The following is a 17435-nucleotide window of genomic DNA, read 5'->3' as shown; positions in this document are numbered from 1 at the left end:
CCAAAATATAGATGCTTATATACACACACTCTGGGGAACCTAAAAAAGCGAAAGAACACAAAAATGTTCATGTAAAAATATTTAGAAGGATTTAGGAACACAGCCAGGAAGACAGTGTTTTCTGTTTATTTACATAATATCAACCTTGCTTTATATAACACAGCAAATACCAAAATCCACTCTGTTTTTGCTCCTTCCCCTATAGGTCTCAGCAATCTTCTCTCACAGTGGGAGTAAGGACAGATAAAGGTTATGTCCCCTTAATAAAATTTTGTATGCAGAAATCTCCTCCATATCTATTTTTACATTTGAACTAGGAACTCTTTTAAGGGTCACACTCTAAGCACACATTTTGCCTCTACAGCAAGACCTTGCGTTTGGGTTTTTTGTTTGTTTGGTTTTTTTGTATTTGTCTTAGAGCTAGAGAAAAACCTTCAGGAAGTACCTCTCAAAGATAAACTTACATTTATATATACATATATAAAGTGAAACAATATACCTTATCTCATTTTCTTCTTGACAGTCACGACACTGTGTAGTTTCATCATTTTCTGGTCTGGATTTGGCATGTGTCTTCTAGGAAGAAAATGCATTAAATGTGAATATTCTAAAGCTCTCTTTAACAACTCTCTAAACGATTACTGTATGTTTCAGTTTGCTTCAGATTTTCAATATCGAAGTCATCTTGCAAAAAGTAGGCCAGATCTTCTCCTCTAACATATATCTGCTACTGGTATAATGTTACTATCAAAGCCTTTTTATGGTAGGCAGGGGCATAAGGGGCAAAAGCGAAAGAATTGGGAAATTGGGAGAATGATATGTTTTTAATTTCCAGTTAGACAGCTACCATGTTGGTAAGACTAGATTTGCACCTTGGTGGTAGAACTCAAGAATCTGACAACATAGCTTTACATTTGCATGTCATACAGCTCAGTGAAGATCAAGAGATATGTCTCTTGCTTTCAAATGCAGAATGGTTCTGTTCTTCCTGCCTCCCTATAGCTAAGAAGTGTAGTATCACTATGTAAACAAATGAATGCAGCATTTCTTACCTTCCAGTACATGGCTCCCAAAAAAAAGCCAATAAGAAGAGACAGCAGTGATGCCAGTGCTATGCTGATACCTTGCAGGCTGGAACTGCTAACGAAGCCAAGTACCTCTTCTGTAATTACAGATGTTCTCATTAGTGAAGGCAGATTTATAGCAGAAAACTACCTTCAGGGCAATTCCATTAGCAAGAGCACTTTTATGCACTACCTACATAATAGCATCTTAAATAGCAGAAGAGATGCTTCAAAGTGCTGTGTACATAAGGTGCACTTCATACAAAATCTCACAGGAAATTTTTGACCACAAGGTTGCTCCTCCCATTTCTGAAACAGATGTTTTGAATAGTTCCAACACCAATTCTCTTTCAATCATTTGTAGAGAAATTTCTCTTTCCCACACTTCAAAGTTTTGGGTTTATCGTTTTTTAAAGGTATTCTTTTGTAACGCTAATTCTTTGGAAGAGAATATATCTGTCACTTAGTGCATTTACTTAAGTTCCACAAGGCACGTCCCACTGACTGCAAATAGCCACTTTGCTTTGCCACTAATGAATGACAAACAAGAGGCTTCTTAAGGGAGGTTAATTTAACAAAATAAGCCTGATTTCACTTCTAATGTCTGTCTGGAAAGATCCCACTGGCTTCAGTAAGATCAAACCCTTGTACCTTGAAGTCTAGTTGTGTGTTATTTTTTGTAACCATTTCTTGGTAGGTCTTTTTACATTTTATATGGAAGAGCCCCAATCCTAGTCTTTTATGTACACAAGCAATTCTAGTCCCCTCAGAGGGAGCTGTATGCACGCTGAGACTAAAATCTGTCCCTCCAGTTATTTAATCTAGAGGACAATGTGAAAAGTTCTATAGAGTCACCCTGGCTCCATCTTCTGAAATGTAAAGTGAGCCACAGGAGACTACTAGTTTAGACACCATCCACCCAGTTTTGGTTCATTACCAGATTTGGTGTCTGCAGGTCAAATGGTGAGTGATTTGTCAAGATTACAGGAAATGAACCAAAGAGTAAGCACTGAAAAAGTGTAGGAGATTAGATATAGAAATGGAAATGGTCTGGTAGCACTAGAAATTTGTGTGACTCATGCAAGCAAGGAATGTCTAAGCACACACAGCATGATATACTGGGTCAAGAAATGTGCGTTTAGTACATTTTTAAAGAGCCTCTAAGAAAGCTCTTTAGTTTAGACAGGAGCATTCTCATAATTAACTAGCAACTAATTTTCAACTCTGAGATTTTCTGGTTGACATTTTGCAAGCTTTTACACAAAAGTTCTTTTTATCTATGAAATTCAGCTGTGTTTTCTAGAGTCATGGTAGACAGAACTAAAAAGTAAGAAAACAAAAAGTCTGCATCTTACATACTCATATGCTACTGTAATACTCTATTTCACACATTGTTTAGGTTCTGACTATAGAGGCTTGAATTTTACTTACATCTGGTAGACTCGATACACTAAAAGGAAACACTGGTCAAACAGAACTAATGCTAGCTTACTGTGAATGAAATCTGTCTACAGAGAAGGGAAACAGCAGACAAAAGTTCTACATCAGCTGAAAAAGAGAGGCTATCAATTAGTCTGCCTGTCTGCCTTAAAACCAGCAGCAGAAATTAATTGGAGGGGCATATCTTCTCAAACTATGTCCATCACAGATTAGACATAAAGGAGGTTTGCTTGCAGAACCTCCAAGAAATCTGGACAAACTCAAGTGGGGTAGAGCCAGCCTGAACACCTCAAAAAAAAAAAAAAGAAATTTCTGACACTTCTTTGAATTATATTCTCAGCATATTCTCAGAAGAAAAGTCCTGTATTGCTCTTGTGCTCTAGTTAAGAAAAATGCATCACTGATTTGGCCTAATACCATTAGCTATTCTTCCCAATGAGAGTCAGTTGAGTTATACAACTGAATTACGTAAATCCTACGGGGATGGTCATGTTTTCTGGATTCTGGCTGCAAACTTCAGAAAAATAACAGGAAAGTGAAATAAAAATCAAAGGTAAAATCTCTTCAGGTCATATAGAGGATAATTTCTTTGATAACATGATATGGTAGAGCGTATAACCTCAAGAGTCCTCTGCCTACTCTGCAGTGCTGCACAGCACCTCATGGCAAGCATGCTGATTTTTACATAAACTTCTAAAGAAATGTTCTGCAGGGCAATCAGTGATAGTCTATCACTTTCATTTTTACCAATATTTTTCACAGAATTTGTAGTCTTAGGCAACAGAAGAGCTTCCTTTACACTGAGGTATAAAAGTGGAAAAAATCTGATTTCTGAGCAGAAAACTTAAAGAAATTCATAATTAACTTTCTGTGTGAGGACCTGGAACACAGGGACAGAGCCTGATTACAGTCAAATTGTGACACCATCCCTAGCCTACCTTTTAAAAACAACAATGGATTTTTTTTTTATATCTTGATAGTGTCTGAATTAATTTGGAAGTTAAATAACCCATAACTACCTTAAAAAGCAAGCTTATTTAATTTCACTTTCAAGTCCAGAAAAAAAATCTCTTGAAAGATCTAGAGAGAATGAAATATATCATGTGCCTTTTATCTATAGTAACACCTAAACCAGAACACATTGGAGAATTTTTAGTCTGGAGAACCTCCCAGGGACCTATGTCCTAGTGAAGAAGAGGGAGTTAAGGAAAGGAAGCTGGCTGTCCGTAGGTTTTTATTCCTTCCCTAGGGCTCTGTTAGAAACTTTAGAGCTCTACACAGAAACACTCCCAGCAGTTGTAAAGACAGAGTATAAGAAGGAATAGGAGGAACCAGGTGTATCAGTAACTTTATGAATTCCTTGAGTAACACCAGAGGAACAGCTGGCTTTGCAGTTAGTATATTATTCACTTAAGACAGTCTCTATCCAGCAAAGTGCAAAAAGGGGAGTGGAAGCAGGCCAGCACCTCCCAAGAGCTCTCACTCTGCACCTTATGGAAGGAACCCTTAGGGAAATGAGCTTATGTCATGTAGATTTATGTATAGTCTTTATGGACATTGGGATATTAAACTGTGAGCAAAATATATTTACATTATATATTGTGCTTCATTCAAGAATGAAGTTATTGAGCTGCTCTTCACCTTGAGCTGTGTGTGTAGATTTAGCAACCAATTATAATTCAAAGCACCAGCTCATATTTTTTGCCATATATGTCTCAAAGGAATTTTCAGTTTTCCTCTGCTTAGCTCCAACACAATTACCACAAGATCTTATCTACCAAAATGCAGAGGAGCTCTCACCTGTTCATTAGGGTGTTGCATTAACTATGAAGTTGGAACAAAAGCAAAGAAGGCAGCACCAATTGCATTAAGCCATGGGTGAGCATTTTCAAACTGTGCAATTACTGAATTAAACTACAGTATTCTTTGCTTAATTATAAAAGTAGAACTTCTTCCTAAAATTAGTTACAGACATCTTTGTGTTTATATGTTCTTTGAGCTGTTCAGTACCGAATATTAAAGTTAAATTATTGTGAGGAAATTATACACAAAAATGGATGAAAGTAACTCTGAACTTTCCAAGAAAATGTAAATAATACCATGGCACTAAATCAAGTTAGAAGTGTTAATAGCAGCTATTAAGTTCAAGCTTTAATCAGAGCAACATGAGAGTCCTGTGATGGGAAAAAAAAAAATACTACTATTTGTTTCATTCAACTACTGAAAGAAGAGATCAGGACTCAAAACTTCTTATCCTGACACATAGGAACTGTCTCAACTGAATTCTCTAGACTGTGCATGGTACAATGATCCAGAGAAATAACAGTGAGACTGAGGCTTAAACAGTTAACAGGAATTTAAACTGGACTACAGTCATATATTAAAAAGAGAAGAAAACAAACCAGCCTAAATAAATCAGGGGTGGGGTGGTGTTTTGAGAATTTTATGGTGGGAAAAGGTGGAGTGCCACAGATCTACCTTCAATATTAGAAGGATGAAAACAGCACTGTTGCCATTCAAAAAAATTATAACAGAGTAATTGTTCCATTTTACATTAAGTTTGGGTAAAATTTTTGGTGTAGATTTAGTTAAAATTCTATTATAGTTTAATTTTATTGTTGTGTAATAACAATGAAGTAATGAAATATGTCTTTCCACAAATGTAGAAACAACATGCAAAATATGTAATTTAGCTAATATATATTATATACAATTTCTATTACAATAATTTCATAAGTGATTTTATAAGATGATGCACTTCAGGGTTGTCTGAGTTGAATTTAGAATTAAGAGCAATTCAAATCATCTGACTACACACACTATAGTAACAGATAAAAAAAATTATTAATCTGGAGGGGTTCTTTTGCAAACTGAATGCTTCTAAACGGTCTAGAAACCATTAATTTAAGTTAGCTCAATTTAAAATTGTTTAAAATTAAAGAGGGTCATTTTTTAAAAAAACCTATTGCAGTAGTTTGCATCTGGAGATGCTTTTTTCAGGTTTCCCCTCTTCTCCAAATGTTTTGCTTTTTGAATTTTGAATCTAGTGATGCTGTTCTGAGAACAGTACTGAAGCCAGCAGACAGTGTTTCTGGGGACTCTTTACATGGGAAGTAATAAGGTTTATTCATTGTTCTCCTTCCAAGAAGGCAAGGGGAAAAAAGAAAACTTACTAACCAATAAAGCTGAGACAAAACTAAAATCAGTACTGAAGATCATTTTCAGGGAGTAAGATGGAGATGTCAATAAAGATGCCACAGGTCCCTCTCTGCAAAAAACTCCACACAAATAACTAAAGCATAACCACTCAGCATCCAGTGTCCAAGTTAATGCCATTTAATCTGATTACCAGTTCAACCTGTCCCCAGCTCCAGACATGCAGTCCTCATGTCATTTCTGCATAAGGCTGTTAACTGGTATCCAATTTTCCAATAAATTGCTTAAGAGAATGATAATCAGTTAAAACACACCTGTACAGCATATGGCCAGCCAAGCAATTTCTTTGAGTTACTGCATTATTTTAATTAGGCTTTTTTTCTACTTCATTATCAGTTCCAGATATAAAACAAGATTAATTAACCTGCTTCTGTACTCCCCTCCACAGTACAGAAGCAGGTGTCACTCTCCACTGCACTGCTCAGAATCCCTCCTGTTGCTGCACTGGGTCAAACTCCTTTCATCTGAACTGCTCCTGTAATCTATCTGTCTTTCTTTTGGCTCCTCAATCCATTGCCATTGCTTCAGGGTGCAGCTGAATATTCTTCCTCTAGTAACAACAGCAAAAATTATCACATGTTCAGACGTGAGAAAGACAAGTATGCACTCTTTAGCCCCCTCCTGGTGCCTCATAATTGGCCCTGGGCTCACCAGGTTATTTGAAGCCCTGTGACCTTTTAGCAAGGAATTTATGGCAGTGAGACCTCTTTTCCAGAGAGGCAGGCTGGCAGCCAAGCATTGAGAGTACTTTTTTCCCAAACTTCTACTCGGAGGGTTCCAGGGAATGACAACTTACAACCTTCTCTTAATTAGAAAGCAATCAGGAAGGGCTTCAAGTGTGACAACAGCTGTGAACCAACTAAGAGGTAGCATACACGGTGATAAACCCCCTGAGAATAGTTTAGATTACACATTCCCAAGTGAAGAAGCATGAGAAAAAACTCAGTCTTAGCAGTGTCTGTCCCACCATTGGGACCTAGTGTCATGCCCACCAGGCTGCCTCCTTGCCCATGTTTTCTTAAGCATAAGGAGTACCAGCTACACACTCCATCATCACATATTTAGATTACATGGATGGTTGTGAAGTAAAAGGGGGAAACTGTAAGAGATACACATCGTCATCTATTCAGGAAACAGGAACAAGGAAAAGAAAAAATGGTTAAGCTTTAATCACCATTTCAGGAATATCTAAAGGAAAATTCCCTTCTTTTAGTCACAAGGAAAGCTCCAGAGAGCATTCACCTTGTTGTATGTGACGTCACTAAAAGCCCCTGAAACTTCATTATTTCTCTTCACCTCAGACTCCTATACTCCTTCTGACCTCATGATGGGTAATGTTGAGACTCTTACAGCATCAGTTCCGAACTCTCTCATCTTTCAGTGACCAGTCATGCAATGCACTGACCAAGACAGATGAGAAACATGGAGATGGCCATGCCAGAGAGATTACAGCCTGCCAAAAGCAGAGTTACTTTGCTTCACCTCAAGTGAGAGCATGCTGACTGTGGAGCTGACCCTACTGTGACTACAGCAAGCAAACATGGGAGCTGTTTTCAGGTTTGATGTCAAGGTTTGGTTTGGGATTGATAGTACTCTCCAAATTCAATGTACAGGCATCCTCTTTGTCCATGTGAGTGCCCTGGGCCCGATTTAGGACAGCTATTCTGTTCATTTGGAGCAATTTCCATTTCTGAGAGTTAAAATGAGGTGTCTGGGACAGCCAAGTTTGCTGAGGTCATGTGACTAGAGAGACCTCCCAACAGTCAAAATGAAGAGACCTGCCCTCTCCAAGGTGTAGAGAGCTGCCACATCATTGTAATAACTTGATAGGTTCTCTAAATTTTGGTAAGTTCATTGCATTTCAGTATGAGAGCTGAGAAACACATGGTACATCAGGAGGCACACGTAACTTCCCATTAATTTGCAGTATTAATGACATTATTTTCCTGTGAGCTCTTGTAACAACCAGCTATCAGAACAAAATGCAGACACATATATTAATTTAACCACTAGTACTTACTGTTATTGCTAGTGTTACTGCCAATGCTGTCATTCCTAAGGGAGCTGGCAGCAACAGGAGGAAACAAAAATGTTTTTGTGACAGCGATTCTGGAATCTAAATAGAAAATGAGCATGTCAGCATTATGTAACTTCAAATACAGATCCCTCTGTATAAGGTGATGGGCTATAGGGCTACTCAGATCTGGCTATAGGGCTGTTTTTAAAAATCTGGCTGCAGGGCTGTTTGCAAAGCAGATTAAGCCAAAAAAAGGCAGCCTTAAGAGGCAGATATGTCTACACACAGAGCTGCTGATGAATAGCTGTTCTGGAAAAGCAATTGCTTTAAACAAGTTTTTAGGTTATGGCACTGATCTAGTTAATGGTGGTGTAACTGTCCAACTGGATATGATGTCCTAATTAAAAGGCTGATAGTTGTCACTAAAGAGAGTAAAAGAAAAGAGAATACAAAACCTCCACTTACTGGAAGGATCAGAATGAACTGCAGGAGCCTGACTTTAGCTTGTTAAAATTTTTAAACGAAGTAAACATGGCCCTTCACGGGAGGGCTGGGATGAATATGGAGATGACTTGAGGCTACTGCAATTTATAACTTGTCTTAGCTTCCTATCCTTTCAGTAGTACAATCTTAGGCTCCTTTTTACTGCCTTGTAATAATTAAATAGAGCATTAATCGAAGATAAGAATGATGTAAAAAGGCAATCCAGGATATACTTGCTATGAATAGAAACAGCAGAATATTGTGAGGTTATTTGGAATGATACGACTAGGAACAATAGCTCTAGTTTTACTGCCAGATAAAACTCAACTTAGAACAGAAATACAAGCTTTGGTGCTGGCAGTAATTTCAACTGGCAGTAAAAAGGAGACATGGAGGAACAGCATCAGATCCTTAGGAACTCTGAAATCAAAAGAAAAGTCATTCATTTATATCTACTTAGAGTATGTTCCCCAAAATGAGAGCCATCTTACCATTCTCTGGTGTTTCTACTGTTGAAGGCAGTATGCAATCATTCTTATCCAACGTGTCTGCAAACTCCTTGTAGACCTCAATGGTACTATTAAAGTGCCTAAAAAAATCCTCAGGAATGAAGTGACCTTCTTCATAAAGGTGACCATTTTCTTTTACAAAATCCTAGGGTAAAATATAGAATTCAGCTTGAAAGAAGGTCAAGAGAGTTACTCATTTCAGTATCTCAACAGAAAAAAGATCCAAAGATAACACAAAATAGTTTAAATTTTTAACCTGCAGAAGACCAATTTTGATGTATACAATCTTCATAAAATACACAAGCCCTCTGATTTGAGGATTTCAAATTAGCTTTGCAAATAGAATTACTAATCTAGTGTTGTAAAATTGCCAAGGAATGAAAGGCAGTCTCCCATCCTATGCTGAAAATGAAAAGACTTTTTTTTTTCTATTTCCCTCATTTAAAAAATACCTTGATTTCACATTACTTTGCAATGTTCCACATGATCCTTTTAATCTGAACACAGGAACACAACACAATCATAGCTATTGTCATAAGTGTACAGGGAACAGAATACAATAGCTAGGGTACGCTATTGTACAGAAGCAGGCTGAGATCCCTGATTGCGTACCTAAAAATAAGAGCAGAGCTATAAACAAGGAAGTCCAATCACCCTGAGGTCTAACAGACAAGTGTATTATGCCAGACTAAACAACAAAATTGAGGTCTATGTTAAGATCTATGATGGTTATCTTTTTTTTTTTTTCCTTTTTACCTGACCTTGGCTTTCGTAACAACTCTTTCTTATGCCAGCAGGTCAAATTTGGCCTGAGGTTACTCTGTACTCCCAAGAATGAGGAGAGTGGTGAGAACATGGGTTAAATATGTACTAAGGAAAACACCCTAGTTTTGGCTCCAATATTATTTTAGGTTTAATGCTAGAAGTACTGGACCTGAGATCATTCTTCTCTGAGGAAATCAATAGCTAGTTGTTTCTCTGAATTACAGGATATTTATTTCTTCATTCTACAAAATAAAATTCCTCTTCCCCAACCACATCCCAGCTGACTGCTTTGAATCAGCAGAACAAAAAAACAAAACAAAACAAAACAGATGCATTAACAATTAGACAGAATTCAATTTGAAATGGAAAGGTAGGGAATGTCTAAATACCTAAAGCAATATAATGCCAATATATGACAAGGTTACATGGTTATGCCACTCTAAGTGAGATTGAGTGTGTTAGTTAAAAAGGTACAACCACAACAGCTAAGGACTTACTTGACAAAAAGTAACATATATGGAAGAAAAAATCCTTGCCCTAAAGAACATGATGGATTTTGCTCATTAGTGAAAAAAAACCTTTGACTACAGAACTTATTTTTAATTACTGATAGACTGGTTAGAGCTGGGTAGGCAACTGGAAAGTTATTTTTTTTTCCCTCCATCATTTTCACACAAGAAAATCAAATGTCTCTCGAGTGAGACTCCTGGAATCCTTCCAGCTGCTGTTGGAATCAAGAAACAATGGGAATGGGCTGCTATTCTCCAGTCTTTGCTGTGTCTTTGTAGAAAAAAGGTTCAAACCATGGTGAACCTTTCAGAGCTTCACACACTGTGATACATACTAAGAGTATATTAATAGCTTCAATCTCATCAACTTTAAATTTACGTTAGGATCACTAGCAAAATTAATAATTTAAGCTGGATGCACAAGAAAGATTTCTGCCAGTTTCAAACAGATCAGAATGAATTAATTATCTTAAAGATGGTGGTTACATTTTTGACAGACCAGAATAACTGTATACGGGTCATTGTATACACTGTAATTCCTTGTAAGCCAATTTCCTTTGAAACAGGAGATAACAACTAGCCAACATAAGCACAGTGTACTCAATGCATTTCTAAACAAAGTAGGATTTCAGATGTACAGGAATAGAAATGAGAACAAATATAATGAAGCTTTGGACATTTTTAAACTATTACTGAGTACTGTGCAACAGAAAGTTCAAATAAAATTATCGAGCATAAAATTAGAAACTCCACATATGATTACCTTATTTTTATCAAAAGCTAGGCATGCCATAAGATCATTAATTATCCTAGTGAGATTATTGATGATTGAATAGTTGCTTAAAACATCAGACATATCGGAAATATCTGAAAATTTCTGGAGAAGATTATGCAGACTCCTTGAAAATTCAGGCACCATCAAATGCAACCAACAGTGATTAGGCTGTCAAGGGATAAAAAGAGAAACAGAGAGGTAGAGTAAATATCAAACTTTAGCAAAAACTAGTTAAGCGGCTCAACGTGCAAAAGCAGATTAGACTTCTTTCCAGTTTTAATTATCTTGAGTGTCTGAATTAAAATTTGTCTTCTTTAGTGTGGCCAACTTTCTCTTCAGTCCTTTTGGTAAAATCTTTATTCTTACTGATGCTGACATGCAGTCTCTTAAAATTCCATCTCTTCATTAAGTTCTTAATTAATGCTAACCATCAGTCTGTTGGGAATTTGAGCCTTAGGACATACTACTATACACCCTAGTCCATGCTTTCATTAACATTTATTTTTTTAAGTAACTACTGCTTAAACAATTTTCTCCAGACTTTCTTTAAACCAGTATCAGTTCTCATTTTATTATGATTACCCTACAGACCCAGTTAACTCCAAAGATCCTTGATTTAAATATCTGAGGAAGGTTTCCATAAACTTTTTGCATTAAAATCACGTGTGCTTTTATCCATCTTCAAACTAGTTAGGTTAGTTAATTCTTTCTCTTCACTAAATGCTGTTTCTGAGAAGAGTTTCTAGATTTAAAACTCTTTTTCCTGAGTTTTTGCACATAAAAGGGTTCTGCCCAGCCTGACATGGTATCTGCCACCTCTGTGCCACAGGAATAGAGTTCAAATCCTTTCACTCACATCTATGCAACTAGTTTGCAGATAAAGTTTGTACAGCTGTCACGTGATTGAAACTCGATCATTCATCTTGTGGCCTTAGAGGGAGTCATTCTTTTACTTCAATTTACATAACAGTAGTCAAGTAAATAAAAAAGCCACCCAGCCCAGGAAAAACCCTAACCCAATACGATCAGCAAAACCACAGGTGATGCATTAGTCACACTGCAACAGGTATGTGGAAATCCCTTCCAAGGAAATGCTGAATTTTTAATGATTGAAGTTATGGGAATTTATTCTATATGTGGAGCTCTTTTTTCAGTCATTAGGGATCACTAAAGCCTGCCAGACATGAAGATTTTGGCTCAGCAACCCCTAAGTACTCTCAGTAACACTAAATCAGTTTCCAATTGCTGCCCAGTGGATGGGTATCATCCACTGAATCCATCCATGCCACTTTCTGCAATGCACTGTAGATATTTGGCGATGTATCTGCTTCTAGATTTAATCTTGTCCTACTCAATTTCTGCAATAAACCAGCATACAAACTCTTTATTAAAAAGAAAATCCACTACTATTAATATCATCACCTGGTGACAAATTACTTTCTTGGTGACACAGGTGTTGTTCTGCCTTGATATGTAAGCGTTTTTGATGAGTTAAAACACACCACGCTTTCAAAACGCAACCAGCCTATTAGACTTCTAGGCTTAGAGAACCAAATGTAAATATATTGTGCAGCTCTGCCTGATTTTTCACTTTTGTGTACAACTCTAACACACTGATAACAACCAGCAAGTCAGTATTATCACCTTACTTACCAATGACTTAGTAAAGAATGAAACAAAATGTGAAATGGGTGGTGTTTGGCTAGGTTCTGCTTCCCTTTTTTCTTTCAAGCACAACAGGAGTGGAGAGGCAGAAGGAAATACAGCAAGCTTGTTGAAACGTACTCTGTTCAAGCAGCATGTGTTGTGCTATGTCCCACTGCCCTCACGAGACAGACAATGCATTTTGCTCTGCTTTGGTGAAGGAACATGGAGACAGAACTTCTGTGCTCCCCTGAACCGCAAGCCTCGAAAACCTTCCTCTGAGGTTCTGTGGGCATGCATTCTCCTCTGGCAGGGACTAGCAGAAGCTTCTCGCTTCTCCTAGTGAGCATTTGGTGATTCCAGCAGAGAATCTATTTTCTTGTTCCTGCAATTCCATGCATGTGCATGGAAGTTTCCTCTGCCTGAACCATTCTGACCTACAAAGCTGTGTGTCAGAAAAGCTTTAAGTTTTCTTTTCAGTAATATCAAGCTGTGCTATCTTTTGCTATCTCAATACCTACCAAGCACAAGGATGAAACTGCTGAAATTGAGAAATGCAATTTGTTTGCAAGGAGAAATGGAGGTTTATCTCTGCTTTTGTTGTGTAAACTTTGACCAATATTTACATTTTAGGGCAACCGCAAACCTGACTTGCCTTGTACTTCCAGGTAGTCCTCATTTAGCTTTTTTGGTTGGGTTTTTTTTTTCCCCCTACACTCATCTAAAACTTTGAAGTTTGTTTCTTCTTCTGAGTTCATCCCCTGCTGCTGTCGTCTTTGCCTTTTAACCTTCAGGTTAGACTACACAGTTCACTCTACGCAAGACTACTTTTAAAGCCACTCAGATGCCTTGAGCTAGTGCATAATGCAACAACCCTTCTGTTTAATGGATGGGGTCGATCTGTTCCTGTTATGTGCACTACATTGGCTTCCCATCTGCTTTGCATTCACCCCGATTCCTTACCTTTAGTCACCTACATTTGAGATTTGCTACCTTGAGTATATTTCCCACTTCATGCATGCATTGAAGATTGAAAAAAAAATTGCAGAGCACTGTTTCAATCTTTTCAGAATAGAAAAAAAGGGTATTTGCCATATGCAAAGACATGGATTCCCCAGCTTGCAGGGCCCTGGCAGAACCCAGAGCAAAACCTATTTATCCAGTCTTTGCTGTGGTATGCATAACACAACCTGAAATCCCCAGAGAGGAATTTGGCAAAGTGGAATGTGAATACCCCTTAATACTTCCTCCTGCAAGGGCATGTGGCCAAGAGCTGCACCTTCCTTCACCATGACTGTAAGTGGCATATGAACAAAGGGAATATGGAAATCCCAGCTCTGAACTTTTCTCTATTTCTTGGCTGCTCATCGGAAATGTAAACTGGATTTAAGTTTCTGGATATGACGCAGCAAGATGACATGGCCTTTAAACTACAGAAAAGAAACTGTACTGGCTGCCAAAACTGAACCATGGAGCAAGGTAAGAGTTAAGCTTTGAAAATGACCAGGACTCATTGCTCAAGCAGGCTCCCTGGCTGCCTTCATCCACAGTGCCAACCTCCCTGGGAGTGCAGTGGGGAGAACAGCCCTGATCCAGCCTGGCTGTGGCCCATCAGCTGCCATGCTCATTTCAGAGGCTGGGGAGCAGTGCTCAGGCTATGCCCATCCTCCACAGACAGGAATGTCATCACATCAGGCACCAAAATAATTGAATTTCAGAAAGCTCCACAGCCAGGGGATGGTGGAAGCCAGTCTTACTTTCCTTTTCTCTGGATATTGGCTGTTTTCAGAAATGGAAAAAATTTCAATTGGTTTTAATTATATTATAAAGGATCTAGTACCCAACTTCCACAGCATTTGTTCTACAAAGTTTCTGTCTATGGAATCAAGTTTAAACTGGATTTTCTAAAGTACTCTGAGTTTTACTAAAAACCTTGAACTTCCAACAAAATTCGTAAGAACACTGAGAGATCTGCCTAATACCTTGTAACCTCACAGCTCAGGACCCTACACTATCTCACAGCCTCCTTTTCCTTCAGCCACCTTGTTTTTCAGGATGGAGAGAATGTTGCTTCTGGCATCATTCCCCAGTATCAGTAGGGAATATTGCTAGATTTGCTACAGTGTTGTCGGGCAGGATACATTTTTATGAGTATCGTACACAAATTGGAATTTCATAATGGAAAATTTGCACAGACACAAAACCAGTTTTTTACATCTACCAGGTGATTCCCGGCTACTGATGTTGGTGTGCAATGATTCTTTCTTGACAAGCACAATATTGTACAGTTTAACTGACAAACTACTCCTTTTCTTACTTTTATTCTTTCCTTAAAATGATATAGAAGAGAATAGCATTCAGCATAATTTCTACTTTCACCTCGTTTCCTTCTGTCCTTTTTCTCGCAGTGTATGCAACAACCAAGAGAGCATTTTTCCATGCATCATTCTAAAAATATTTTTTTAATTGAGAAAACACAAAGATATTTAGTAGAATAAGTAGTAAGATAATATGTAAAAGTTTTTAATACAAAATGTTATAAAATTTTAAATAAGGTTATGATACTGTCAAATAAGCATCATCTATGTATTAACTATGGGATTATGTAGAAAGAATAATACAAAGCATGTTTGAATGACATAATGTCCCTCTCTTTGTACTGGCTTGTTTTGTTATTGACACTAGCATTTGCTGAACTTATTTCTACAGTATATTCCAAATTACAATTAGAAAGAAAATACTTGAGGAAAGTAACAATTTTCAATTCACATGATGAAATTATATCATAGTTTGACTTTTTCCAGAGAAAATATAAAACCAAATTAATACGAAGAAACATTTTTCTAAGATTCTTGTAATTAAAAAGGTTTTAAATGACTGCAGGAATCACTCCACATTTCTTTTAAATGAATACTTGTGAAGCATACAAAATGTGAAATAACCATTATTTAACTGTAACTTGCTAAGCCATAGGACTAGGTAGAGAATGTTACAGCCATCACTGATTGCAGTGGGATATTATATTGGGATTAACTTGAAGTGGTTGTACATACCAGACTATCCATCCTCGGGACATATTTAAGGGTTATCATATAATCATTTGGGAGATTTCCGACCTACAATAAACAGATAGTAAAAATGTTATTACTGACTACAGAAAGTAAGACTTCATTGCATCACTGTTTTCAAAAAATCTATCAAATACTTAACAGAACTTTTCAGTAACCTACCAGGTGCAAAGGCCTACATACTCAGTTTCCTATGGAACTGCGACTGACTCTTACTTGCTTACAACTGAAGCATCTTTCCCCACCTCTGCAACATTCCCGCATTTGATCTGACCAGATAGTTCAACATTACCACTTCACAACAGAATTAAAATGACATGTGGTTAAACAACTTAGGGAATGTGCTGAGTGGGAAGATGAAGAGGGAGACGCTGCTACGAACCTCTTGCAGTATTTTTATGAAAAGGTTTGCCAATACTATGATGGTTAGTGATACAGCAAATCTTTTTTTTTTTTTTTTAATCAGGGAAGGTTTCAATTAGCATTTTTCATCCTGGTTTGAAATCCATTTAGTCAAACAAGCTCATATATAATTTCCTTTGGTGAACCAGAATCCATACCTTGTTCAGCAAAGCATTTCTATTTCTTCAGGTTAAAGATCATTCTGTTATGGATGCTTTTGATTCTGCTGCTATAGCAACCAGCACAAGGATTATTTCTTTTCCTGTGTAGTTTTTAGGTACTATTTTGTTTGATGTAACAGAATGGTTTATTTGTTAATTAGAATTTAGTTTCAATTAAAAATTATAACAGCAATTTCAAAACGTTATGGTTCTATAAATGATCAAGGAAAATACTTATGCACAGTTAGTCACTACTGAATTCTGAACATTTTTTTTATTTACAACTAGTGCTGAGCCACAGTCTCAGTTCAATGACATCTAGCTTTCTCCAACAGCTTTAAGAAACAAGTTTCATACAAATGATCCTGGTAAATTCCTTTCCATAGATCAATTTTCTTTTTCATTTTTCTACTTTTATACCTACACATTCCCAAAGCAGCAGTTGCAGAAGTGCCACCAAAATTATCTGTATCAGTTTCTATTTATCTGGCATTTGGGGGAGTTGATTCAAGATTCTATAAATACCAAAAATTATTGAAATACATTTCTTCTTTCTTTAGAGCATCTGATTTATTCTAACTCCTCATCCACAATTTTTTGTATATTTTTATTTCTTCTAAAACCATTCTGACATCATGACACATTAACAGGCAATCCAGTTTCTTTTCTGGCTTCCTTTGCGTGCTTAGAGAGGTAGGGCTAGCAGCACTTCAAGCAGCAAAGATAGTGAAGATGCTGCTGTATGTGCAAAGTTTCCCATCCATACTCACTCTAGAGAGATTCAATACTCAGCAATGTCAGCAAAAGCACCGCTCTTTAAGAAAGGTCACTGGAAGATTAAATTTTTTCTAAACCAATGAACACTACAAGAATGTATATGCATTATGTATACAATCTTCTTTACTGGCATAAGAGCCTGTCAAGCACTTTTCATGCACAGTTAAAAAAATATAACTGCCCAAGAGCTCTTACAGCTTCTCAGACAAAGCCAGAGAATACAGCTCAGCCTCAGATATTTTTCTCCTTGACAGACTGTGAATCAGAAAGATATTTTTGAATTCACTACTAAAAATGGAGATCACTGGGAAGGAGGGTGTCAAACGCAAAATATATGCCCTGCCTCAAGATGAAACAACTTGTTAAAGTTTTATTGATTAACATCCATGTCAGATGCTCTGTTGATGGTAAATGATGGGAGTTCAGTCAAAGTGAGGGAGTTATACTTGTGTCCCAGTTGGACTTCCCAACTCATGAACAGAAAATAGGGTAGACCCCCGATGTAAGAGTGAAGATATGTTTGTACTAAATCTGTAAATTTTGTAGTCTCTTGCTTTTTAAAATAAACTTTGAAATTTTGGTTGAAGACTAACCTCTACATTCCT

The 17435-nt window shown here is 37.2% G+C and overlaps 1 protein-coding gene across 1 annotated transcript in view; it reads right to left on the bottom strand.

Moving 5' to 3' along the window:
- KITLG (KIT ligand) overlaps positions 1 to 17435 on the bottom strand; it is a gene marked incomplete at its 5' end in the record, with an annotated part of 24943 nt that overhangs the window by 1281 nt on the left and 6227 nt on the right. Inside the window, 6 exons of the mRNA XM_010140961.1 lie at positions 500 to 576; positions 1053 to 1162; positions 7741 to 7836; positions 8712 to 8874; positions 10767 to 10946; positions 15476 to 15538. Of these exons, the coding sequence (XP_010139263.1) occupies positions 500 to 576; positions 1053 to 1162; positions 7741 to 7836; positions 8712 to 8874; positions 10767 to 10946; positions 15476 to 15538 (689 nt within the window). The remainder of the gene's footprint in view (positions 1 to 499; positions 577 to 1052; positions 1163 to 7740; positions 7837 to 8711; positions 8875 to 10766; positions 10947 to 15475; positions 15539 to 17435) is intronic.

This window comes from Buceros rhinoceros, unplaced genomic scaffold (genome assembly GCF_000710305.1).
Source record: "Buceros rhinoceros silvestris isolate BGI_N320 unplaced genomic scaffold, ASM71030v1 scaffold3368, whole genome shotgun sequence".
Lineage (NCBI taxonomy): Eukaryota > Metazoa > Chordata > Aves > Bucerotiformes > Bucerotidae > Buceros > Buceros rhinoceros.
Note: the sequence above shows the minus strand (reverse complement) of the source record. Positions and strands in the feature narration are given on the sequence as shown.